We start from the raw sequence: 26,846 nt of genomic DNA on the forward strand, positions 1-26,846 counted from the left end.
GTGAAAGATACAAATATTTTATAACTTTTTTAGAAATTCAAAAACATCTTCAAACCAAGATCGAATTTACTGTCATCAACCACTGGATCCAATACATTTTACAGCAATTTATGTATTAGTAATTGTAAAATAAATACAACGTGTTTAAGAGAAGCATTTTATAGTTTTTGTATTTAGGAAGCTTGTAAAGTTGCACAAAGTTTCCTTTTGCAAGCTCTGTGATGGACTAGCAGCATGTTTAGAATGTACCCTGCTTCTCAGCCAATAGCAGCTCAACCATCAGTCAGTTAGTCTTAACTGAAAAGAGCCAGCCTCTTGTGGCCATGATAGAAAGTGCAGCTTAATGCACTGCCCTGGTTTCACCATTTAGCTGTAAAGGGTGCTGCTCGGAACACTTAGGTCAGAACAGAGCGTACAAAACATTCAGAACTTATAAAATGTATATTGTGAACTCAGTAGCTGAAAAAAAGGACTATTTCTGTTATTTTTAAAAAACTAAAAACTAAGCTAAGCCAGACCAAAATCAGTTCTAACCTTCCTTTAATTTGATTTTAGATCCAAGATCCATAAAATGTATCCTTAGCTTTGTCTCATTCTGCTTAAGCAGGAATTATGTTAATAATACTGTACAACACAAAGAAATTTATAATCCTGCCAAGGTCATGGGATTGCTTCACAATTTCTTAACATTTAGCACAATCATCCACTTGGACTTTTTTGGTCAAAGGTCAAAAAAACAGGTTCAATGTGACTTCAACTCTCTTGAGCTGCAACTTGACTTTGGCAGAGTTATACAACCAAGATGCAGTTATTGTGATTTTGACAAATGTACTAAGTATTCTCTCTCTGGCATTTTAGTTCTTATAGCTCATTTTAACTCTGCTGTTTGTTACTGTGTACAAGATTTGAAATGTTTTGCAATTAAAAACAAATCTTTTCCTGACGCTGGCAAGGAGCCGAGATGTATAACAACAGAACATGTAGCTCTGTTGAAGAAAAGAGAAACAGAGTTAGCTCTGAGTGCTTCTTGCTTTCTGTGTTTGTCTAATCGCTCTAAAAATGAAAATAGCAACAGGAAACCGTTATAAAGCCATTTAAACCTGACTGTCGTTTACTTTCTTTCCCCCCATTCTTTTATATTCTCTAAAGGGTCTCTGCCCCTTAATCAACCTGCTTCAAGCTTCATTTCTCTTTTGAAATTTGTTTCTTTAACTTCATGCTTATTCCAAAGTGTGAGTAATAAATACTGCACATGTACAGTACTTCCACTATGTAGAATAGGATAGAATTTGTGTTCACATTATTTTTTTAAATGGGAGACCACAGAAATAAAGACAGTTTTAACCAATTCTTCAGTTCGAGATCAGGATCAAACTCCCTCCCAATATAGAATAATTTCACCTGGTAATTTAAACCAACAATTCTCTATTCAAGAACCCAATTTTTATATTTAATATGGATTTTAGTTTTTTTTTTCACTCCAGAATCACATAACTCAACATGTTTTTGGAAAGCTAAAAACCTTTCTTTTTCCAAATTAGAATATGCCACAAAAAACTACCTATGTGATTTGGGTCACAAGATAAGTGGGTCAGTCACTTTATTTCTGACATTAAGTAGCTGACCATAAAACACCACAAAGATGTCTTTCTACTGTAGTTGCTGTACTTCTGTTTCCACACAGCTGGTTGACTCCTGGCCCACATTAGCGCTCTTTGCCTGGGGAGAGTAGCCAGAAAAGTAGGGAGTTTGGCAGGGGGCCTAGGATTCGCCACCACCCAGATATACCACACACACACACACACATTTTTTACGTCAGTGGTTGGGAGAGCTCTTGGCGAGACTTGAAAAGCCTTCATTGACGTCTTGGCTGCTGTGTACAATTTGCTTCCTCGTCTGTCTGCACATACAAACACACACACATTCTTGTCTTTAAGTCTGTGGGTGATCTGTGCCATTTATTAAACTGTTGGGAAAAAGACAGGATTGAATGAAAGAAGTCAAAAACACACACACACACACACACACAGCCCTCCCCTTTATATGCCCACCCCCACACAAAGTTAATTGCTTCCTTTCCTCCATCTCTTTTTCTTCTGTTCCTCTTACTACCAACAGATTCTGTCTCATGACCAGCCTTCTTTCAAATTTTCCAGAAATTATGCAATTTAATATTTAATTAATATAAGCATTTAAAGCTAAGGCTAAGGTATTTTCTATGCTCAAACAAAACAGAGCTTTTATAAGGTTAGCTTCCTGGCTTTTAATTGTATCCAATGTTCTTCTTTAATAAAAGGAACTTGGTGAAATGTGACCAAAAGGTGAAGTCACAAAAGTCAAACACATCATAAAATAAGAAATGGTTTTATATTCAGTTTAGACATTGGGCAGTTGACCAGCTTAAAAAGTATTTAGATACAGTCAAAGTTCTTCAATATGTTTCCTACCATGTTGGAAAAAATGGGCCCAAGTGGCTCCAACAATTTTAAAAATGAAGTGCAGTTTACTTTTCCTGGTGTGATGTCATCATCAGAGTTAACTCATGAGGCTGAGTATTGACATTTTAAACTCAAAGTCTACATTATAAAAGAATAACTATGGCTGCTTCAGGTCATGTCAGCTTCTTAAACCACTCACACTGCACACTGCAAAGACTGGGCTGACCGATGCTCCCTGGCAGCCCAGGGGCCGATTGTCAGCTTGACGTGTTCCAACCCTAAGGTTCTAATGGAAGATGCTTTTGAACTGCTTTGGGGATTTATACCTATACTAACATTTGGGATATCTCTGCTTTTTCTGAATAAACATACCTTTTATTACTAAATCAATGAAGTATCCCATTAGGAAAGGAATAACCTAAACAATCACCTATATTTAACATTACTTGCTTTAAAGTAAGGAACTACAAACACAAGCGTTTTTAAAATTTTAATCATATATGAAAGGTGTGTCTAAAGGTGTGCACTCAAGTAGCATGTGGCTGCCAACAAATCAGCTCTGTGGGTGACTGTGGTGCAGGAAGGTAGAGCGGTTGTCCACCAATCTCACAGATGTTGGTAAATCCCCACCTCCTCCAGTCACATGTCGAAGTGTCTTTTGAGCAAGACACTGAACCCCAACTTAATTGCTCCCGGTGAGCGTTGGCCTGCTGCATAGCAGCTCCCCCATTGGTGTATGAGTGTGTGTGTGAATGGGTGAATAAGAAGCAGTATGAAGTGCTTTGAGTTCTGATAGGTAGAAAAGTGCTACATATTGTAAGTGCAGACCATTTACTCTGTTCTGATCTACTATAAAGAACCTCTCTTATAATCAAAACTTCCACTGATCAAAACAAGGTTTCAGTACTAAATCTCTCTCCTTTTCTTTTTCTGTTAGACTCCAGGCAGATGCAGTCATCTCCATCTTGGTCCTATGACCAGTCCTATCCCTACCTTGGGCAAATAACCACACCTTCTGTCCATACAGCCAATCCTCTTTCTCCTGGGCGCTCTTCACTCAGCGACTTGTCCTCTAGACTCACAGGTAACACAAATTAGTACCCACACACACAAACACACACACTCACACACACAGAAGTGAGTATATACAGTGTGTAGGTTGTAACCTTTAGCCCTTGCTCTTTCACAGGTCCTGACCTCACAGCCTTCAGTGACCCCAGGATGGCCTTAGAAAGGCCTTTCACATCACTCCCCTCTCTTCCTGACTCTCGCTTCTCCGACCCACGGGTCCATTACCCTGGAACAGCAGCTGCCTTTACCTACACTCCCTCTCATAACCCTGTCTCCAACAGTGCGCTTGGCATTACCATGGCAACAGCCATGGCAACCACCCCAGCAGCGAGGTACCACACCTACCTGCCTCCCCCATACCCTGCAAACACTCCACACCAGGGTCAGAACGGTCCTTTCCAATCCACCTCCTCACCATATCACCTGTATTACTCCACTGCCGCCGGGTCGTACCAGTTCTCCATGATGGCTGGAGGGGGAGGAGGCAGCGATTCACGCTCCCCACCAAGGATCCTGCCACCATGCACCAATGCCTCTACAGGCTCCTCACTCCTGCACCCCTCTTTGCCCAGTCAGAATGAAGGAGTTGGTGTAGATGTGGAATCCAGCCACAGCAGCTCCCCGACAAACATGGCTGCTGCTGAAGCTGTCTGGAGACCTTATTAAACCAGTATAGTTGGGAGATTACATGACACGCAGTGGCTGTGACCTCCTGGTCATGTGATAGTTTTGTTAGCCCATAAGTGCAAAACACAACAATAAAGAAAACCTAACAACATATCACAAAACACAACAACAAAAGAGAAAATACAACATTTTGCAAAAAACTAAAACCTGTAGGTGCAAAACACAACAACAAAATAGAAAACTCAACATTTGACAACAATAGAGAAAACATAACAACATATCGTAAAACACAAAGACAAAGAGAAAACACAAGATTTTGCAAAAAACTACAACAAAAAAGTATGTTGTGGTTTTTTTCTGTAATGTGTTTTCTCTTGTTGTTGTAAAATTATTGATGTGTTTTTATAATTTTTTGGACAAAAATTGAGCTCTATTGCACAGGCCCGTAAGTTTTAGCATGTTTTGGTACAAATTATATGGATATAGTTCCATATCATCCATACTTTAAACCTGGGTTTGTAACTCATTGTTTAATCAAAGAACATTAGAACATTTCTGACTAGAAGACTTATGTTGTATGTTTTGATTTTCAAGCACAGAATAACTGGTAGTCAATAAGATGAAATAATTTTGTCAGTAAATGTGAAAATTTCCCACTTACACAAATTTCCCCATCAGATCAGACTGAAAATGTTACAGTGTGCTGAGGGGAGTTTTAAACATTTGCAGTGAGCATTGAGGCTACTATGTGACCTATAAAATCTTATTGGAAGGTTGGTTTGGTACCATCTAGCTATTGTAGTACCTACAGTACTTACTACCTATTAGGAGTTTTGCCCTGCTGATGAGTATTTTTTTGAATCATTCACAATGTACGCCATCACATAACTAGGAGGCAGCTGGATGAATAAACTGACTACTGATAAACAGCGATGGTCGAAAGAAGCACAATAAATGAAAGTTGCACTGGCCAGCAAATAGTGCTGAGTGGACTGAATCATTAGGTTAAATAAACCTAATATCACAGTGTGACTGCAGAATTTAGCCTATGGAGAAGAGCTTGTGTGAAATGAAGGACCTAACCGTGGACATAAATGCAGACAAGCAGTGTAAAGTTTGGTTTTAGACTGACAAGGTGCATCCGGCTGTACTAGAACGCTTTCACTTCGGCAACAGGACTTCATAAATGTAGTTGGTGTTGTGAATAGATGATTTACCCATGCCAGATATTGTAGTGGCCTGTTTGTGTTTTATCCATCTTTGTCTCTCCACCTTTTACCATTCCTTTCTTAATCTTGCTTGATATTTTTAGAAGAATGGAGGCCACCTATTGAAGTAAATAAGGAGACATATTCGCTAAGGTGATTTTTATGGTACCTGAAGCAAATCTGGACAAAAACGAGGCCTGTCCACTTAACTCAAGCTTTATTGTTACTATAATATATTTATAAAACAGGTTGGATGTTCCAGGTTTTAAAATTCTCAATCATTTCCAGATGTTTTTACAATACAGAATATTGTTTTTGGAATGAAAATGCTCAAAACGAATGACAGCTTCATTACAAGATGATTTATTCTTATTTTAAACTACTCATTTCTCACTGCACTGAAAAAAATCATTACAGCATGAAGTTTTGTAAAATCTGTTAATTTATTTTTACAATGCCATTTTTGGTAGCATTTCATGTTTGTTTCTTTGTAGGCGTGTGTGTGTGTGTGTTCGTGTGTGAGAGCATGAGCGTTACATTTACCCATGAGTCTGTGTAGTTGTAATGTATATATATGTAAATAACACTTGAATTTCATCATGTTTTCATCACCTCTTCCTCTCACTGTCTCTCTCTCTCTCTCTCTCTCTCTCTCTCTCACCTACACACACAATAGTTTTATTTTAATATTGTTGCTAGAACACATTGTGATTTATATAAATATTCTTGCGAAGAAAATACAATTGTTATCTTGTTGTTACTGGTTGTCTTTTTTTTTCTCTTTATATGTGTATGATTGGCATCAATGCAGACCAACACCCAGATGACACACAAACACACACATACAGATTTCATCCTTTGCTATTCCTGAGCCTGAAGGAATTTCTACAGGCAAGCAGACAAGCCCTAGCATGACTTCCCAAAAAACACAAGTTGCTAATTAAAGGGGAAGGGTATAAACTGTGAGGACACATAACAAAAACGGATCTAATGTGGCTAAATGTGCTGACAAAGTGCAAAATATTAAGGACATTGATCGAATTGTGCCATAACAGACATTATAATCACCCATAGGTTCTTATGTTTCAGGCCCAACACTTCCAGAACTCAAGATGTACAATATAAATTTCGAGAAAATGCAGTATAAATATATACAAAAGAATGTAATAATTTGCTAATCATTTGAAACCTATTTTTGATCCTGATCAGCATCCTAGAGAAGGTTTGTTTTCCAGAAGCAAGGATCAAGCAGGATTCATTAGTCTGTGAGATAGTATTGTACGTGTATATGCATGTGTATGAGTATTTAATGCATTGACAATCTTATTTGTTATTAGAGCATAGTTCAAAACCAGCTTCTGTGATGGTATGGTGATTAATCAGTGCCTATCGCATGAGTTTGTTGAGGCACCTTGATTAGTACAGCTAGGCGCAAGATTTTGAAATACCTGAGGTGTGTTTACCCGACAAGGCTGAATTGCAGGCAAAAGTGTCAATATGCTCCAAATGAATAACAAGCTCTGAAGTGTTGTATGAAAAGGCAAAAGGGTGCTGCTGGGGCCAGCATCCTTTTGACAGACTTTTATCCAAAGCGCTTTACAATGTTGATTCCCATTCACCCATTCACACACACACACACACTCACAAACCAATGGCGGTGGCTGCCATGCAAGGTGCTCACCTGACCCACGGGGAGCAACTTGGGGTTCAGTGTCTTGCCCAAGGACACTTCGACATGTAGCCGGGAGCGGGGATCCAACCACTGACCCTGTGGTCCATGGTCAACTGCCTTACCAACTGAGCTACAGCCGCCCAAACTGCACAAATTGTATTCAAGATGTCGCACTAGTTTGTACAGTAAAAAAGAAGCCATTGAATAAAATAAGAAAGAAAAAATATGGGAATAACATTCACATTATTGGCCTCAGGAAGTTAAAGATTTCAGTGTGCTTCATTACAAACAGAACACAGTATCTATAATAATTTTTTCATTAGTGTGATTTTTCCTAAAAATAAGAATAATTATATATCTAGCCTCTCATACCCACAGAGAAGAGTAGGTCCCTTTTAGATAGTAGTTCATGTTGTTCTGCTTTGTGTCTCCAGCTGCCCAGAAGAAAAGATTAAATGCTGAGAAGAATTTTGCAAATTCATACTGAAAAACAGCCTTAATTTGTAGATGTTATAGAACCATGTGAAAGACAAAGAAGAATAATTGTTATGAAAAGAATGAGATGTAGAATTTGGAAAAATCAGAGATCATAATTTGCAACAAGAGAAATAAAGAAAAAGAGAGTAACAATCCTTTTCATCAAAGAAGCAAAGACATGACAAAGCACAATGTGATCTGGACAGACAATGGCAAAACAAGGATGATGACTATTGTGACCAGATAAAAATTGCTGACCAAAGACAAATATTTACAGAGCAATGCTTAAGTTGTCTATTTTCTGCTGTACAAAAAAGGCACCGTTACCAACACAAGTATCAGGGTTTAAAAATGCCTAATGGCTAAACTTAGTAGGAATGTTAATTTACACATATGCCTCAAAAATAGACTTTCTCTTTATTACTTATACGATCAAGTACCACCTAAAACTAAATTTTATAGGTTTAATTATTGTAATTTTACTTTTTACTTTGCCATGGCTTTTCTTATTTATCTTTGACATAAAATGCAGTTTTGGAGAAAGACTGGATTCACTGCATTTTGCTGATGTAAAAGTAATTTAAAAATATATTATACAACAACATTTAAACAATTAAAGCATTTTTGATGGATCCCCCTTAATCCAAAAATAAAAAGGTATAAGCTCATTTTAATAAATGAAAAAGATATAAGGTCCTCACATGAATTAATATTTTAGTTTTCAAATTGCAGATAGCTTAATAAAGGGTAAATATTGTTATGTTTTCATGGTAGGTATTTTTTCCCTTAGTCAACAACATTCCTGACAGCTTAGTGTTTGAAGAAGTGAATAATTAAAATGGCCTTGCAGGTTTAAACAGAGTAGTCAGAAAGCCTAAATTAATAGTGACCTCTACAGGCCAAATTGCAATCTGCTACCACAATGCAGTTTCGCCCCCAGAATAGAGGCTTAATTTCTTTATGGATGACTAATTTAAAGGATTAAAAATACTGTATGTGTTTTGTTTAAATCTTATCGAATGTGCTTTTGATTACATTTCAGGAGGCCTGCTTAAAAACATTAACAACCCATTGCCATTGCCTCAAACCACTGGTTTCTCTCTTCTAGACAACAGGGGGCAAGGATTGATTTCCTAACAGCAGCCATCAATTGGCTGAGGTGTGATTGATGACCCAAAGTAATGACATAAGAGGGAGAAATTAACAGGATGGCCAGAATTTACATAGCATTCTATTAATCACTGTGACAGGGGGGGCAGAGGTGGTGATAGTATGCGTGAGGGTAGTGTGGTCGGTACGTTTTCTACCAAGCATTTATTTTAAAGCCAAAACCTAAATTATCTGCAAATTGTAGTCATTAAAGAAAAGAGAATGAACTTAAATTTGAAGTGTTTAATTATTTCGATACATTGTTTTAGAGACGTTTGTTATAACAGAACATAACATATATAGTAGTATGTGTGTATATATATATATATATATATATATATATATATATATATATATATATATATATGTGTGTGTGTGTGTGTGTGTGTGTGTGTGTGTATAAAGCAATTAACGAGCATTTTAGTGCATGAGATACTTACGAACTGAACCACATAGCTTACGTGAAACGCATTGGCCTATTATACTTGGTGTTTTAAAGTAAAACAGACATGCCATTTAAATTTCACATTCAACAAAGATATTACTTTTTATTGTAATCGAATTTTGGTGATAAAGTGAACTTGTAACTAAAATGAGATATTTCTTTATGCCTCACATGTCAATGGTAAGTCCATCTTCCCATAACACTAAACGCAGCACAACAGCCAAACTGTACGTCAGCACGCAAGGCGCCAAATTTGTTACGTCCGGAAAGCGCTACAACAAAATATCGGCGGCGGTTCATGTTTTTTATAATTTGATAGTCGTATTTGTGATTTTTTATTTTCGTAGGCTCAATATGTCTAAGCAAGAAGGCTATTCGCCCAGCTTCAAGCGACCGGCTGAAATCATGCGTATGAGGAGGAGACGAGCCCGAAGCGACGCCGGTGTCTTTTCGAGCCCGAGCGGCCATGATTCCACTGGTTGTACCAGGCAAAGCAGCTCATCTGTGGCATGCGTTCGCCCGTTTTCCCCGGGACCGCTTTTTAACTCACAGAACCGCTCTGGAGGTGGGATAAAACGCAGAAACCCATTCGCAAGTATTGAAAACACTTTCAGTCCTAAAAAGAAATTTCTAGTTTCTAATGACAATGGGAATACCGAAGCTGCCGACAGCTCCAGGATAAAAACGTCGACAGAAGAGGAGGAGGATGAGGACATGTCAACAAAGAGAGAATGTCAAGGACTTTTATCTTTCAGTGGAAGTTTAAATAATGCAGAAAAACTGGAGCATCAAGATATTTCTAGCAAGGTTGGTTATAATACACAGCTTATACTTAAGCATTAAAGTCATCATCACAGAGATGATGACACAACTGTCAAAGATGACAGCCGATTTTTTTTTTCTTTTATTATGTTTTAAATTTGAAACGTACATGTACATGAAGACTTCATGATGCTAGGAAGAAAGTAAGCTTTGTTTTAAGAAGTTAAAGATTTTTGTATTTTTTTAATTTTCTTTTATCTGCCATCTGCTGTAGAAACGTCTCAGTTTATCTGAAGATGACTCACTGTTTGAGGAAGAGGAGGAAGGGATTAAACATCCACTAATCAAGGTTTGATTTATTTATCTATTTATTTCAGCTCTATTGACATTTGCAGTTGTTTTCCTCGTATCCAGCAGCAATTGAGTTGAGTGGTTTAAATGCACACTGATAATGTCTTCTTCCATCTCTCTTCCCAGAGTCCTAAAGCCATAGCTCCTGCCTCCATAGTTCCTCCTGTCTGCACAGAGTATCCAGCGGACTGGAGCCTGAAGACCCGCCTCCTCTTCACGTCTCCACTCTCCCTGTCATGGGCTGAGCAACCTAAAGCACAGGAGCAAGCTCTAGGACTCAGCCAGCACTGCAGAGCTCAGTTTAGCACCCTGCCTCACAGTCTACAGGTTGATTTTTCATTTCATTGTTACTTGTGGTTCTACCAAATCATATTTGGTGGGATTGTTTTTAAATGGCACTCAATGAATCCCCCCCCCATCTCCCCTTGCAGGATCCCAGATCCTGCTCAGAGCTTCGATGCACCTTTCAGCAGAGTCTGCTCTACTGGCAGCATCCTTCTCTGCCCTGGATCTCATTGTTTCCCAGGATCAACGCAGAGAGGAGCTTCACTGGGAAGAGCACCCCCTGGGCACAAGATACAACTTTGCAGCAGAGTCTCATGAGCGAATGGTAAAACTGGAGGTGTATAAGCTACACTAACCAAAACAACACTCTAATTCAGCCTAAAAGATGAACATAAGTTAATGCTTATCTGTGTTGCATTTCATAACTCTCTGTCCCCTCTCTTTAGGTCAATCAGTTTGTCATCACTCTACAGTCTACTGAAGGCCAGGTTATGCCCTTACTTCTACCTCTGCTCATACCAGGTAGGTGTTGATGTGTTGTTATGTTGTTAAACATGAATTTAAGAGAGTCTGCATATAGTGGAAAAGCTGTCTTGTGGAGCTTTTTTCCATGTGTAGCTCATGTCCTAGCCTTTCTTCTGCTGTTCAGTTTACAGTGTTGTTCAGGGCAGCAGGTATTGGTGGTTCTAGCAGGATCACAGCCTTGATTTCTCCTACAACCAGGGGTCTCAGAGAGGCAATGAAAGCTGAAGGTATGTCTTAATAGAGCTTGCTTCTTTCCATGCACTACTACATTTTCTGACCCTACATAAATACGTAACTACGTAAATGCTAATTTGGAGATCACATACAAACAGAGGTTTGTATGTTTTTTTTTTTTATGTTTTACAGTAAAATTGAGCATCCTCTTAATGGCCCAGCTCCATCATATCTGAAAACCTTAATTTACCATATTATCTAAGTAAACCACTTCAATTTCAGAATGCAGGCCTTCTATACTTGTCGTTTCCACAGCTTCCAAACGTATACTACGGAACCAGACACCCTCTCCACTTTTAAGAATAGGCTTAAATAGTTGCTTTTTGAAAGGTTTATACAACCCCAATTCCAAAAAAGCTGGGAAGATGTGTAAAAATCTCATCAATCCACTTTTCATTCAAAATACAACATAAACAATATATCAGATGTTGAAACTGAGAATTTATAACACTTCATGAAAAATATTAGCTCATTTTGAATTTAATGGCAGCTTCTCAAAAAAGTTGGAAAAGTGTGATTTTTACCATTGTGTAGCATCCCCTCTTCTTTTAACAACTGTTTATGAATCTCTGATGCAGGATTCTAGCTGCTCAAAAGTCCTGTTTTCTATTGGTGAAAGGTCTGGACTGCAGGCAGGCTAGTTCGGCCCCTGGACTCTTCACCTGCAATGCTATGCTGTTGTGATGGATGCAGTGGTTGAGCATTGTCTTGCTGAAATATGCAAAGCCTTTCTTGAAAGAGACGTTGTCTGGATGGGAGTATATGTTGCTCTAAAACCTCTATGTACCTTTCAGCATTGATGGTGCCTTTCCAGATGTTTAAGCTGCTCATGTCATAGGCACAAATGCATCCCCATATCATCAGAGATGCAGGCTTTTGAACTGTCCACTGATAACAACCTAGATGGTCCGTCTCCTCTTTAGGCCACAGACCAGGGCATCCATGTTTTCTAAAAAGAATTTCAGATTTTTATTCATCTGACCATAGAACAGTGTTCCGTTTCGCTTTAGACCATTTTAAATGGATTTTGGCCCTGAGAACACAGCAGCATTTCTGCATTGTGTTCAGAATCTATGAATCTTTCTATGATATTATATACTGTAGATGGTGGGATCTCAATTCAATACATTGAGGAACATTTTTCTGAAGTTGTTCCACAATTTCAGTTTTTCACAGATTGGTGACAAATTTTTTATTTCTGTTTTCACATCATTCCAATTGGAATTGTGGTTGTCGCCCTAGGTAAAATCTGTAGTTACGCTTGCCCCCTTTAAAAAATGTATAAATCACACTTATGTATAGCATTTTTGGGAGGTGGAATCCCATCACTTAAAATAACACATTTTGGTCCCTGTTTTTTCTGTATTCTGATTCAAAAGGGTTGTTAATCTGCCACATACACTTTTAAGTACAACACACAAATTGAAATCTTTAACTGAAGTGTTTATTACATATTAAACTTTGAACTTTTCTCATTTAACCTGTTACTGTTTGACCACAAATATAACTGCAGCATGAACATATTATGTTGCCTTGTTATTCACTGGTTCAGGTATCGAGTTTAGTCTCCCTCTAGTGGAGGAGAGGAGGAGGAGCAAGGACCAACAGTACCTAACCCAGGGAGAGGATGAAAAGCAGAAATCAGAGGAGTAATTGTGTTTTTCCTTTTTATTCTGTTTTAATTTATGTTAGTTAATTTATTTTAATACAAATGCTTAAACAGTTTTTTTTCTCTACTTGTGATTGGTCACTAGTCAAACTGCTAGCCTGGATTACTTTGTGTTTTCCATAGCCCTCCATTGTTGTCAAAAAGCTAGTAAAACACATTCCGATAGACTGCTCCACTGGAAGAAATATGTCTTAATTCCAAAACATGTAGTTAACAAAAATATGCATTTCTTTGTACTGTGGCCAGTCAACTGGGCATAAATGTTATCTCTGGTTATTTTGTGGCGATTCACGCATTTACTTATGTTGTTTTGCAATGATGTAATATGTTGTCATGGGAAAACGGATAGGAGGCTTAGCTTATCTTTTTTTTAAACGATAAGTGAAATCTAAATATAATAAATCAATAGCTGGTGCGATTTAAATGAGGGGCAGAGCCTGGGCATGGTGTACAGGAGTCACGAAATGACATACAGGACATGAGGCATGGTGCGACTGTGGCGCAGGAAGGTAGAGTGGTTGTCCACTGCTAGGACCGAAAAACAGAAGAAAATTGGGGGGAGGGAGAAGAAGCTGTGCCAGCTTACTCACTTTAAATCCGCCAGACAATTTGCTACTCTGTCCACACACAGGCTTACTTGGACATCACCTGGAGTTTTTAAGGGGTAATGTCCAGAGAAGTTGATGGTTGTGGTGCAATTGTGAAAGCAGCTTAAGTATCAGCCCTGTGATAAAATGAAGACATGTCCACAGTGTAACCTGCACTTCGACCAGTGCTAATGCTTACTGTTATTGTGACACTAATTTTGATTGTAGGTGTTCTGAGCTGAAACAGTGTGTGGAATGTGATGGTGATGAGGAAGTACATGATGGATACAATGATGATGAAGACAGCAGCTTCTCCTGGTTAAAGGAAATGGGAGTCCAGGACAAAATCAAGAAGCCAGATAGCATCACCATACAACTGTATCTTTTTGCTGATAGTCACTGTCAGCTAATAATCTTCTGACTTATGGGGACATCCCTGAGTCCTGCTTTATGTAATATAACTGTAGGAACAACCAGTTACAATCCTTGACCGAAATGACATAGTCGTAAGGAGAGCCACACTGTGTCTCTAGACCATAAACCAGAGTCTGTGGTGTGTGTGGAAGAATCAAACACTTTCACCCTCATTAATTTTCTCATAAATTATAAGGGTCTGGTGGCTGCAGCGGGATCCCAGACTGGCTTACCCCCAACACTGCTTGCTCCTGTTGCTTTTAGTGGGGCTACAATGCACAAACTGAAGGTACAGACACACATGCACATACAGTATGTACATTATAAAGACAAAGATTTTATTATGTCTTCATTTATCTGAGTGTGTCTTTAAGGCCCGCAGTGTGAATGTGAAGAGCCAGATTGGTTCCTCTTACCAGAATATCAGCAGTATGGAGATCACAGGTATACAGCTACAACATCTGATCACAAAACAAAACAGCAATTTTACTAAATCAAAAGAAGGTAGTGCTTTAATGAGGACACTGTTATAATATTGTTGAACACATTTTCTATGCAATTTATTATCATTGTATCTTTCCTGTAGGACCTATTCTCCCCTCATGTCTCCATGCCATCACAACCCTCCTGAAGCATTCGCAGAAAGGAAACTTTTCAGCTACTCTTTACCCACACGCACCAACTGCTGTCATGAACATACACACCACTAAGCAACAGGTAAGACATACTGTATACATTGTAACCAAGTAACCAGGTTGTAGTCGAGCTTCCTAAGCGTCATGTAAACGGGAAAGCTGGTTTCCTAAATCGGGGTAGTACATTAAGGGAAGCTTGGTTTCCCCAGGTAGATTTGTGCTGGAGAAATCAGATTTCTTAGCCTTGTATGTGTAACCAGGTTTCTAATCAGCTTTGTCCAACTGCACAAATGCGTAACAAATGCTGGAAGGAGGAACGTGCAGCTGAGTGAAAGGCTGAATGAATGGAGCGATCATTAACAAGCCGATGCCACCTTGTTTTTAAATCAAAATCTGTCGACAGATAATTTAACTAACACATAAGTGTTATAATAAGTGTTATAATATAAGTGCCTTATAATCGAAGTTTAATTTACATTTCCCATTGAAATAAAAAGCTCTGCAAAAGTCCAGTGAACATACAGCCTACAGTAAATTAGTTTCAGTTTGTTTTTTGTTTTTACAATCTGTCAACTGAGCTGGCTCTGTTTGTTAGCAGTGTACTGCTGAGACGGTGGACCTCTCTGGTTGTGGTCTTCATCCTGCTTCCATCCAGCAGTTGCAGCAGCCCTCTACTCTGGGCAAGACTGCTCTGACACACATTAATATGAACAACCACAGCTACATCTGGAAGAACTGACAGAGGCAACTGTTTTGACCGTGTGTTTCTGGATCTCTTAAGCTTCTATAAATTATAAAGCGTACTGTTACATTATGATGAATATAAGTCATATAAGAAGTGTGTCTTTTTAAATGCTTTTAAAAATTGTATTCTTTAACACTGTGATCTGTATTTCAATGTTGATAGTTGATAAAGTTTGAATCAAGTCATTGTGGTTGTTTTACTCCAAAAAAAAAATTTTTTTAGTTCAAAATTTCTGAAATTTCATGATCTATTTTGTGGTAATTACATGTTTGAAACAGTGAGGAAATAAACCTCATGAAAATGTAATAAGTTTTTTTTTCTAGACAACTTCTACTTCACTTCTCAAGTCTCAAACATAAGATGATTTCTAGCACAAATCAGTTTGAAAACAAGTCTCCAAGACTAAAGTTGTGTATTTATTTCACTGGCGATTTAAAGCATTCTTAAAGTAAAATACAAATTAACCATCAAACTTTGAACTTTAAATGTTTGGATTTTTGTATCTGAAAACTACGTATTGAGAAATTCCAGTTTGCAGATTTTTCAAACATTTTATGTTTTGATAAAATATGTCTGTGCAATCCATTTGGTACAATAGCTGTGTAGCTCTTCTCAATTTGAGGTCAGAGAACACAGGTTGTCAGTGATCTTGTCAGTGAACAATCTTTAAATGCAGAAGTAAAAATGACACACGTACACACAGGATTATCTGCATATTTTTTTTTATTCTATGTCATAAATATAAAACATAGAAAAGATCAAAAACTTGGTTTAATGGGCATTAACTGCATGATTTATTGTAATAAAGTGACGGAGACGTTCATCATGAACACATCTCCACCTGTGTGGGTGGAGTTGTGCCCGTGAGGCTGCAGTAGAATGAGCCGCTGAGCTTATTAAAGTACCCCTCCTTTCTGAATTGCCTTAAAGGGGGAAATTCAAAATGGAATGGGGAAAGAAAAGGGAGCTCCTTCTCAAACGATCTTGTCTCTTGGCTCTGGTTTTTTTCTGAGAGCTCCTTCTTCAGCTGTTCTTGCAGACTGTCTGTCACTCATCTGCCATGAAGCTCTTCTCAGCTTCCTTAGCCTGCAGCTGCTGTGTGATCTCAGAGTTTCTGTCACTTTGAAACACCAGGACTTCATTTTTGAGCTGCAGTATTTTCTGTTCTCTGTGACACAGCGGCACCATCAGTTCATCTATCTTTTGTTGAAGTTCATTCAACTTTTCATCGTTCCTCTGAATAGTCAAACTGCCCTTTACAAGCTACTTTTTTTGTGCCAACTTCTTTCTCTCTTAAATGAGCAGTGCAGTCGTCTTGCTGTGCTCCTCTTTGCAGGTGCTCTCTCTGAACTTACTCTCCTCCTCCACCATCTCGAGATGCTGTGTGTAAAGGTTGATTTGGGACTCGTTTGCCACAATGGTCTCCTGGAGCTTCTCCTTCCTGGCTTTTAAATGTCTCTCCAGCATGTAGACATTATTTCTGTCAACATTTGCTTTCTGATGAATAGTTGTATTCCGACCCTTCAAAAATTTGTTTTGCAGCGAAAACGTTTTAATTTCAGCCTTCAGTTGGTCATTTTGCTGCAAAATCTTAGCATTTTCACTTTTCAACTGTTCAATTTGGTTGTAAAACATTGTATTCTCATTCAGTAGTTTATCGTAGTGCTGCAACTTGTTTTCTGCCTCTGCCATTTCAGCCTGTAGGTATTGATTGTGCTGCAACAGGCTTTGCAGTTGGCTTCTCAGATGGACATTTTGCTGGTAAGCAATAATAGCAGCATTTTTTACATAATGTACCTCCTGGGGAAATCCCTGGGGAGCAGCTCTTGTCCTTTCCAAAATGTTTGCATGTTCCATCTTCAGTTGTTGGTTTTCCTGCTGCAACATTTCAATTTGCCTCTGCAGTAGGGCATTGTTCTTGTTCACAAGAAAAAGAGAATTTTCCATATGCAACATCTTTTCATTAGGATGAGGTTCGTAGGGTGTTGGGTTTCCCTGAATCGCAGCATTGGCTGCATGTGCAGCGTTAATGGGCAGTAGTTGACTTTCAGCCATTTCTGGGAGATGACAACTTCTCTTTACAGTAATGTATTCGGTGAAGTAAAGCAAATAGTAAATGGTCACTTATATAGCACTTTGCTTTACAATGTTGCTTCTCATTCACCCAATTACATGCACACGCACACCGATGGCAATGCCATGCAAGCTGCTCACCTGACCCACCAGATCAACTTGGGGTTCAGTGTCTTGCCCAAAGACACTTTGACACATTGCCAGGAGGGAATCAATCCACTGACCCTGTGGTCCATGGAAAATTGCCTCACCAACTGAGTAAAAGTCAAAGTAGTAGACTTTTACAACAGTTGTCTGTAGATTTGTTCAAAAATCTTCAAAAGTAAGTGTTGAAACACAATTCCTTCTGAGCAGCTAAGATTTGTGTGTGTCCAGTAATGTGAATTCCGAGTTGGCCTTAGTAACTATTCTAGAATGATGTCATTGGGATGACATCATCAAAGGCATTACAGTCCCCAAATATGTGCTTTGATGTGTTGTTTTTTATAGTAATGATTCCTAATCTAAGCATTTACAGTAGATAACAATCTTTATTATTATTATTCTACTTCTAATTTCCATTTTCCGTACCTTTTTGGCACTTTACTTTGGCCTACTTTTACCTAGGAACACCATTCAAACTTTAAAACCTTCACCTTATTAAGGAGACGTGCTCTTCCGTTCAGCTTTTGAATATCTTTTATACTTTTAAAATATTCAACTTTTTTCAGCAATTTGTTCTCATTCAAATTAATGGAGAGACTCGAGCTCCTCTTCAGCTTTGTCCTCCTTCAGCTGTAACAACTAGTCAGGCATACTTTAGCCTAAAGAGACCATTCAAACTCTCAGCCAATCACAAGACTTTCACCTAATACTTTGTCACATTTTGTGCATTGTGCACATTTTACGAGAAAAAGTGTGGGCAGTTCACTGCCTTTGCAGCATATGTGAGTGACTCAGCGAGTTCAAAGCTGTCATTGCCATGGTAACAGACACAACTGAATCAGGTCATGTGATCAGCCTCAGAGTTGTGTCCAAACGCTTTACATATTTTCTACCATATAATACACAGTGGAGACACACACTCCTGTTACACTTTCCAAATAAAATCAATGGCATCACATAATTGCCTTTCAAGTTTATTAAAACTAACTTTTAAATTTGCCTAACCAGCATATAAGGAAGTGACATTTTGTTTTAACTATTTCAGCAAAAGAAAAACTTTTAGCTATTGCAGCAAAACAGTTCAGCTTTTTTCAGCTTTGTTTGGTACATCCTTTTAGATCCAAAGCTGTAAACCACAGAAGAATTAAAATGACCAAAGTAATTATAAGTTACTACAATCCTTCTATGACGAAGAATGAACATGGCAACCATGTCTTTGTTAATGTTACATCACAGCATTGTTGCCCTTATCATTTATAATAATATAAATTAAAGACCTTAACATTTAATATGCCCTCCGATGTCTTTCTGTTTTTAATTATTAGCAACAAATCGAACAATACCTAGCTGGACTGTGTGATGAGGCTGAAGAGAGTGAACATCACCTGCATATACAAAAGAATGTTCACAGAGTAAATACATCACAGCAGTGTGAGCGGTGCAGGAAGAATTTCTGTGACAAAAGTATTGTTATTAAACAAAACTGTGTCCACACTGGAGAGAGACCAGACATCTGTGATAAGAGTGGAGCCAGTTTCCCAAAGTCAGGGCATTTGGACGTTCATCAGTGAATTCATACTGGAGAAAAGCCCTATCTCTGTGACCAGTGTAGGAAAGGTTTTACCAAATGGAGAAAACTATTAAAACATCAGGAGATCCAGCTATTTTATTGTTGCTTGAACGTAGATGAATTTACCATCTACGTTCAAACAACAATAAAATATGACATATATATCTGCTTATATAGCACTTTTATCCAAAGCACATAAAACATTGCTTCACGTTGACCCATTCAAACACACACTGACACTTTGATAACGGTGGCGCTGCCATTCAAAGCTGCCATTCATTTATCATATCCAGTATGTTGGTGAAACTTATCTAATGACTTTACTTAAATACAACTCCTCAGACTAAGTTCCTCAGAACTTTAGTTTGTGTAACAGTTGATGTATTTTATCTCAGTACAGCTACTTTACAGCAATATTTACATCTACTCATCAATGCTGATAAAAGTTACTGCCTTTACCAAAAATTCATCCCATCCTTTGACTGCAGACTCCAAGTTTCAACTTTCCAAGTCTAAACTCCCAAAAAGGGAACCCAAACCAGAGGGAACCAATATTGAGAAATATGTCAAATATATGATGAAGAACCATGTTGGTAAATGTTTGTAAGAAAAGTCATACATCTGTGAGCAGTGTGGGAAGTTTTTTGTGCATTGTACTGTATTGATCAAACCTTAACTCCCCTAACTCCTTAAGTTATGTCAGAGTTGCCTTGAGATGACTTTGGTGTGAATTGGTGATATATAAATAAATTTCAATTAAATTGAATTGATTTTTTTTAACTCTGTGCTTTTTTGAAACAATTATCATATTAAAAATATACAAGGTAAGTGAGAAAGTAAAATAGGCAGTCAGTCTGTAGTTATTTGTCTTTTTTTACCACAAAGACCACCAGCTTGACCATCATATACAAAAACATCAACAACTCCTTTTAATGGGCATTAACGGCATGATTTATTGTGTTAAAGCAATGTCCACCTGAGTGGGTGGAGGTTTGTACCCCCTTGAGGTACATAGACATGTACCTAAACCAACATTGATAAAATAACATTTCCAAACATGTGTGCCTGCCTTTTAGGTGCTCTGTACGATGAACAAACTAAATATGCTCATTAGTATCCAGTGTCACGTTGTGTAACAGAGGGTTGGAAACAACTATAGCCAGTGATTTACATCACATTAAAGCAACCCACCCTCATATCTGTAATATTAAGTATAAATAAGTATAAATATCTATAAAAGCATTTTCCACCAAACTGTGTAACTGTAAAGATCCACTGTCATTGACTGGCTGACTAGCATAATTAATACATATCAATAATTACATAAAAAGGGACGCTTTTCCATCTTTGGTTTGAGTTCATTTATTCCTATTAATTGTATACATGCAGTACATATTGAAAAGCGGTGTACCTCAGTATCTGGCAGGAATTAATTACTTTTACTGTACCTGGCCATGCAATAGGAGCATGGCATGTGGAAATCATTGGCTTCTTACCAGTTGTTAATGTAGTAAAGCTGTAATTTTTTTTATTTAAAATGTTCCTTTGAGGAAAAAGGTTCTTGTAATACTAGAACATAGACTGAAAATTAAACATTATAACTGAACATATGTTAAAAAAAATCAATTTTATGTTATAACAGCAGATACACACAGACTTATTAATCTGTTCTGCTTGTTCATTTACAGTAGTGGTGGTGTGGAAAGAAGAAACAGGTTGCATAGAGAGAAGAAACTTTTATTTTAGTAGAGAAGTGCTGAGAAACATTCATATTTAAAAGTGAGGTGCACTGTACAGAGTTAAATGTGAGGCAGCTGGTTTAAGCTCAAACCTTTGGTTAGACAGACGGGGGGGGGGGGGGGGGCAATGCATTCAGTGAGGGAATACAGTCATAGGGGAAAAAACAATGGTAGTTTCTGGTTTTCTGCATAATGTGGTTATGAAACCTGATCTGACCGTCAAAGTCACAAATTTCAAACACAATATCTTTCAGCAAACACAAACAATTAAGATTGTTTGTCTTCGAACACACCCATTAAACATACAAAGTGATGGCTGAAAAAGCAATGTCTACATTAGACTTCTGATGACACTAAACATATTAATTGGAGTCAAATCAATGCTGATGGAGAAGTACGGAGAGGGTTATAGGGAGTTGCATTGTGTCTTTGTAGATTGAGAGAAAGCGTATGAAAGGCCAAGAGAGGAGCTGTGGTATTGTATGAGGAAGTCTGGAGTGGCAGAGAAGTATGTTAGAGTGGTGCAGGACATGTATGAGAGCTGTAAGACGGTGCTGAGGTGTGCTGTAGGTGTGACATGGGAGTTCAAGGTGGAGGTGGGTCTACATCAAGGATCTGCTCTGAGCCGCTTCTTGTTTGCTCGGGTGATGGACAGGCTGACAGATGAGGTTAGAAATGAATCTTCATGGACTATGATGTTTGCAGATGACATTGTGATTTGTAGTAAGAGCAGGGAGCAGGTGGAGGAAATTCTAGAGAGACGGAGGTCTGTTCTGGAAAACAGAGGAATGAAGCTTAGCTGCAGCAAGACAGAATACATGTGTGTGAATGAGAGGGACCCAGGTGGAACGGTACAGGGAGAAGAGGTGAAGAAGGTGCAGGACTTTAAGTACTTAGGGTCAACGGTTCAGAGTCACGGAGAGTGTGGAAAAGAGGTGAAGAGGCGAGTGCAGGCAGGTTGAAACGGGTGGAGAAAAGTGTCAGATGTGTTGTGTGATAAAAGAGTATCAGCAAGAATGAAAGGAAAGACGTGGTGAGACCAGCGATGTTGTACAGCTTAGAGACAGTGGCACTGAAGAAAAGACAGGAGGCAGAGCTGGAGGTAGCAGAGCTTAAGATGTTGAGGTTCTCTTTGGGAGTGACGAGGATGGACAGGATCAGGAATGAGGACATCAGAGGGACAACTCATGTTAGATGTTTGGGAGATAAAGTCAGAGAGGCCAGATTGAGGTGGTTTGGACATGTTCAGAGGAGAAACTGTGAATATATCGGTAGAAGGATGCTGAGGTTGGAGCTGCCAGGCAGGAGGTCTAGAGGAAGAGCAAAGAGGAGATTTATGGATGTAGTGAGGGAGGACATGAAGTTAGTTGGTGTGAGAGAAGAGGATGCAGAGGACAGGGTTAGATGGAGGCACATGATTCGCTGTGGAGACCCCTGAAAGGGAACAGCCGAAAGGAAAAGAAGGAGTCAAATCATTGCAACAAAAATGGAGGGATGATTTTAAAACCACCTTTATCTATAAAAATAACACACAGTTGCTGTGCTATTCACAAGCAACATCAGCTCATGTGTGCGATGCTTCACAAAACAAAGTTCTCAGATCTACAATCAGTTTGTTGCATGCAGCTGTCTATACATGGAGAGAATTTAGTACTACTCTCATAGAAGTGGGCTCCCAGCCAAGACCACTCAAAGGCACAAGGCAGAATATTCTGCTCAATAAGCTGAGGGGAGAAAACAAATCCTAGAGTAACTTTAAAAAAACTGAAAGGCTTCATTGGTTAACATCTGTGATTATGAGTCATAAGCAAAACATCAAACAGGCATAGCCATGGCAGGACATCACAGAGGGAGCCACTGATTGCCAAAAAACACTGAAGTATGTCTGACATTTGCCAAAGAGAACCTTGACACTCCACAACACTAGTGGAAAAAGTCTTCTTCCCAGATGAAACATAAGTATAATTGTTCAGGGAAAACACTCAGCACTAGGTGTGGCACAGAAAGCAGTTAACAGAAAATATGCCAAAAGCGAAGTATGGTCAGCATCGTGATTTGTGCTTGCTTTACTTTGCTGCCTCAACCAGTTTTTGAAAGTGTTGATTTTTTTTTTCCACTATCACTTTTAATGTTTAATGGGTAAGTTCGCCATGAAAGATCATAACTTTGTGTTTTTTCGGTTTAGAAATATTTTGATATTTGAGACTTTGAAGATCAGGTTACATTTCATGACCAAACTATGCGTAAAACCTTGACATTGTAAAAACTGCCATTACTTTTTCTTGTGACTGTGATGCTTATTTTCAATAGGATGATTATCTGACCCTATTTGAATTTACATATGCGAAAATTAAATCATGTCCCCACCCAAGTGTTAACTTCATAAACAAAAACAAATTTTTATTCTGGTGTACATTCTCTAAAAGTTAAATCATGGGAAATGGCAGGTCCAGATCACTTTCAAAGTTTGTACCCTCTCTGACCTTTAAAGAAAGGTTAGATAATGTTACCAGGATCAGAGATGAGGAGCCGGTCAACCAAAACTACAACTACGCCCAGAATAGAACCATATAAAAGGACAAAATCAGATTTTTAACTTGCTTTCGGGGACAAAAAACCAAAATTATATTGTAATTAAGACTTTGGATTTTGTCGTGCATAAATTGTGACATTCAGAAGAATTTGCTAGCTTGGGAATTCGGGGTTGACTTAAATGTTGCAGGCCTGTTTGTGTAGACAGTCCCAGTTTGCTGTGGCGGTAGAGGTCATTCTTACATTCATAGTGCAGGGAGGAAGTTCAGTGAGGGCACCAACAAGGGTAGCAATATTCAAAAGAATAACAATAATTTCCTGCAAAGTCCTTTATCAAATACAATTTGTACAAAATGTTCATGCTTTTCTATCATCTATCATGACAGCAGTGGATTTGATGGTGCCTGGTCTGCTCTCATTTGAATTCCACTAAACAAGTTTATTAAATTAACATAAATATCACGATTAAGTTGATACAGTATACCATTATTTCAACATTGAATGAGTGCAAATGTAGAGAATTGATTGAGATACAATATGTGGAAACAAATTCAGTCAGAAATATTAAAATGTTTAACATCACAAGTGTAGGATGGGGGGGGAAAAAAAAAATAGGTGAAATCAAGTGTTTATCAGTCGACACATTAGGCCTATAGCATGTCTCAGGTTTTTAATGATCTAAAAGGTTTTTAAACACCAGCAGCTGGAGCCCAGCCTGGTGGTGTAGGACAGATTTAGAGAGAGGAACAGGTGGTAGCAGCTGCCAGCTCCCTACTAAAACTCAAATTAACTTTGTACCACATAGTTACCAGCATGTCCCTACACTGGCCCAAAAATGGAAGAGACAGGAAATAATGGATATGCTTTGATGACTGAGCATCATCAGCTGTGCACATTTAACATTATCCACACCTCTTGTGTGGTGGGTTGCACCCTTTGGTCCAAACTGTAATATGCCAACAATAACTGGTTCAATTAATTAGTTTAGACATTCATGTGTCCCTCAGATGAAATCGTAGTAATTTTTGGTGATCCTCTCACGTTTCATCTAGGGCTTTCACCAGATCAACATTTCTGTTACTACTGCTGCAGACCAGACGTAGGCAACCCAGGTTCTTGTACCACTGTCCTGCATATTCTTCAACCACCCCTGCCCCACCCACTGGTGATCACCTGGATCAGGTATGTTCAAATAAGAAGCTGAAAGATACCAATTCATATCGTCTTCCCCCTCTATCCCCTCATACACGATGACGTCTTTTTAGCAGGACAATGGTACTAAACATGGGCTGCTCCCCTGCAGTGGAATTAATATTCTAATGCACATGGAGGTTGCTAAAGGATTTTAACCAAAGTTTTCTTCAGAGTCTGATTACTGTGTCAGAGTAGTTGCACCGACCTGGTGATGCTGGTCGAAAAGTGCATATCTTTTAACTATATCTACAAAGTACCTGAAGTAGGTAAATGCAGTTTCATGTTGGGACTCCAAATCCTCTTGTGTGTTCCTCTTTTCCTGATTCATGCAAACTTTTCTAGATCCAGCACCAGTGACTGACTGTTTCGTTTAAGTTGTATTTGTATATTCCAAGATTCTACAAGTCAATCAATTATGTTAAATACATATGGTTAGAATGTTGCATTTTAAGCAAATCAAGTATATGGTGGCCTTTGTTTGTTTTTGCCAGATGGTCCAGTTGTGTAAAACACTCTCCGCACAATCTAAAATTAATGTTAGTTACATTCAACTCACAACATGTCAGCTACATCATTAGAAAATAACTTTCTTGGAGATGAAAAGACTGTAACATCAATACCAAACTGTCTCCAAAAGCAGCTGTATTTAAAGTTCACTGGAATATACCACAAATTAGCAAAAGTTACCTCAGGCAGTCCTCAAAAGGCAAAAGGTATTTTCTCTGAGAGCAGGTTCAACAACAGGCCACAAAGGGGCGCTGCATAGCAACTAGTGCATCACTGAAGCTCAGAGTTATGATCCTCAAAATGTCCATCCAAATTTGGAAAGAGGTGGAATCCACTCAACTTTAGCATGAAGGCAGTGGTTTCTTGTTTTTTAACCTTTGAATGTTAACCTCTTTGTATGAATGAGCAAATAGTTCATGAAGAGTTGAGTGAGGGTAACAAAGAACTGGCTACGTGGAGAGGCAAGGGTACTACTCCAGCCCAAAGGTACTGGTCTCCTCCACAGCAGTGAGCATTTTCTCATACAGCATTGAGAAGGACGGGTACGGTGGCAGGTCCAACCGATTAAAACAGGTATGTGCTCTGGAAAGAAACCGCAGGAAGTCATGTTAGACATATTGAAAAGTAGTAAATGTCTGATGTCAAGCAGTTTCTCCTTGTAGATTTACAACAGCCAAACAGTGTCCTGTTATTCAGTAAATATACAAATTATCCTCATAGTACTAACAGCACCAAAATAGAAATATTATAACGATTAGGCATAACATTTTGATGAGGTGAGCATTTGTCTTTGTACATTTACAAAAAGCATATGACACAGTGCCGAGAGAAGAGCCGTGGTATAGTATGAGGAAGTCTGGAGTAGCAGCGAAGTATGTTAGAGTGGTGGAGGACTATAAGAGCTGTAAGACAGTGGTGAGGTGTGCTGTAGGTGCGAAAAAAGGCAATGTCGAGATGGTTCTTCAATAAAGATTGGCTCTGAGCCCCTTCTTGTTTGCTATGGTGATGGACAGAGATGACTAGAAAGGAATCTGGACTGTGATGTTTGCAGATGACATTGTGATCTGTAGCAAGAGCAGGTGGAAGAAAAGGTAAAGGAATGAAGGTGTGAAAGGGGTGAAGATCCGTGTGCAATCAGGTTGGAATGGGTAGAGAAAAGTGTATTGTGTGATAAGTGTATCAGCGAAAATAGAAGGGAATGTGGTGAGACCAGCAATGTTGTACAGATTAGAGAAAGTGGCACTGAAGAAAAGACAGGAGGCAGAGCTGGAGATAGCAGAACCTAAGATGTTGAGATTCTCTCTTTGGGAGTGATAAGGATGGAAAGGATCAGGAATGAGTACATCAGAGGGACAGCTCGAGGTAGTTTGGACATGTTCAGAGGAGAGATGAATATATTGTTAGAAGGATGCTGAGGTTGGAGCTGCCAGGCAGGAGGTCTAGAGGAAGAGCAAAGAGGAGATTCGTGGATGTAGTGAGAGATATTGTTCATTATTGAGGTCAAAGTGGGTAGTGGAGTTGTAATAGAGTGCATTATAAGAAGAGGTGGTTCTAATGTTTTGGCCACCCTGAAATGCATTCCTCTGACGGTTTCAACCTACAAACTGAGAAAATATAATCTTGTAAAAGTAAAAATTCATGGCAGAGCCGCTGTATTGGATTGCATTAAATTGCACAGGTGGTCTTAAATGTAATGAATCAGTGTAGACCTTTATTCAGAACAGGGAAAATAAAAAATGCAGCGTGATGTGGATCCAGTCCAGTCATTAAACTGCTAGTGATCCTTTCTGAAT

General features: G+C 38.7%; 3 protein-coding genes across 11 annotated transcripts in view; 2 read left to right on the forward strand and 1 right to left on the reverse strand.

Moving 5' to 3' along the window:
- runx1 (RUNX family transcription factor 1) overlaps positions 1 to 6,104 on the forward strand; it is a 50,702-nt gene extending 44,598 nt beyond the window's left edge. For all 3 annotated transcript variants that reach the window (XM_067493896.1, XM_067493897.1, XM_067493898.1), the window contains 2 exons: positions 3,376 to 3,522; positions 3,628 to 6,104. In XM_067493896.1, the coding sequence (XP_067349997.1) occupies positions 3,376 to 3,522; positions 3,628 to 4,175 (695 nt within the window). In that variant the 3' untranslated portion in view covers positions 4,176 to 6,104. The remainder of the gene's footprint in view (positions 1 to 3,375; positions 3,523 to 3,627) is intronic.
- Positions 6,105 to 9,324: 3,220 nt separating this feature from the next.
- On the forward strand, positions 9,325 to 15,480 carry LOC137108829 (protein downstream neighbor of son homolog). 4 transcript variants are annotated; one of them, XM_067493899.1, is made up of 12 exons: positions 9,325 to 9,894; positions 10,124 to 10,198; positions 10,327 to 10,527; positions 10,632 to 10,810; positions 10,932 to 11,007; positions 11,135 to 11,237; positions 12,797 to 12,893; positions 13,729 to 13,878; positions 14,005 to 14,203; positions 14,289 to 14,358; positions 14,501 to 14,631; positions 15,145 to 15,480. In XM_067493899.1, the coding sequence occupies exons 1-12, from the start codon at positions 9,442 to 9,444 to the stop codon at positions 15,286 to 15,288; spliced, it is 1,878 nt and encodes a 625-aa protein (XP_067350000.1). In that variant the 5' UTR covers positions 9,325 to 9,441; the 3' UTR covers positions 15,289 to 15,480. The 4 variants fall into 4 exon arrangements, with proteins under 4 accessions (XP_067350000.1, XP_067350001.1, XP_067350003.1 ...); XM_067493900.1 differs by having other exon boundaries at positions 15,148 to 15,480; XM_067493902.1 differs by lacking the exon at positions 10,124 to 10,198.
- A 5,322-nt stretch (positions 15,481 to 20,802) lies between these two features.
- Positions 20,803 to 26,846, reverse strand: part of hecw2b (HECT, C2 and WW domain containing E3 ubiquitin protein ligase 2b) — a 33,381-nt gene continuing 27,337 nt past the window's right edge. For all 4 annotated transcript variants that reach the window (XM_067493905.1, XM_067493904.1, XM_067493907.1 and 1 more), the window contains one exon: positions 20,803 to 25,635. In XM_067493905.1, the coding sequence (XP_067350006.1) occupies positions 25,524 to 25,635 (112 nt within the window). In that variant the 3' untranslated portion in view covers positions 20,803 to 25,523. The remainder of the gene's footprint in view (positions 25,636 to 26,846) is intronic.

Source organism: Channa argus, chromosome 23, assembly GCF_033026475.1.
Source record: "Channa argus isolate prfri chromosome 23, Channa argus male v1.0, whole genome shotgun sequence".
NCBI lineage: Eukaryota > Metazoa > Chordata > Actinopteri > Anabantiformes > Channidae > Channa > Channa argus.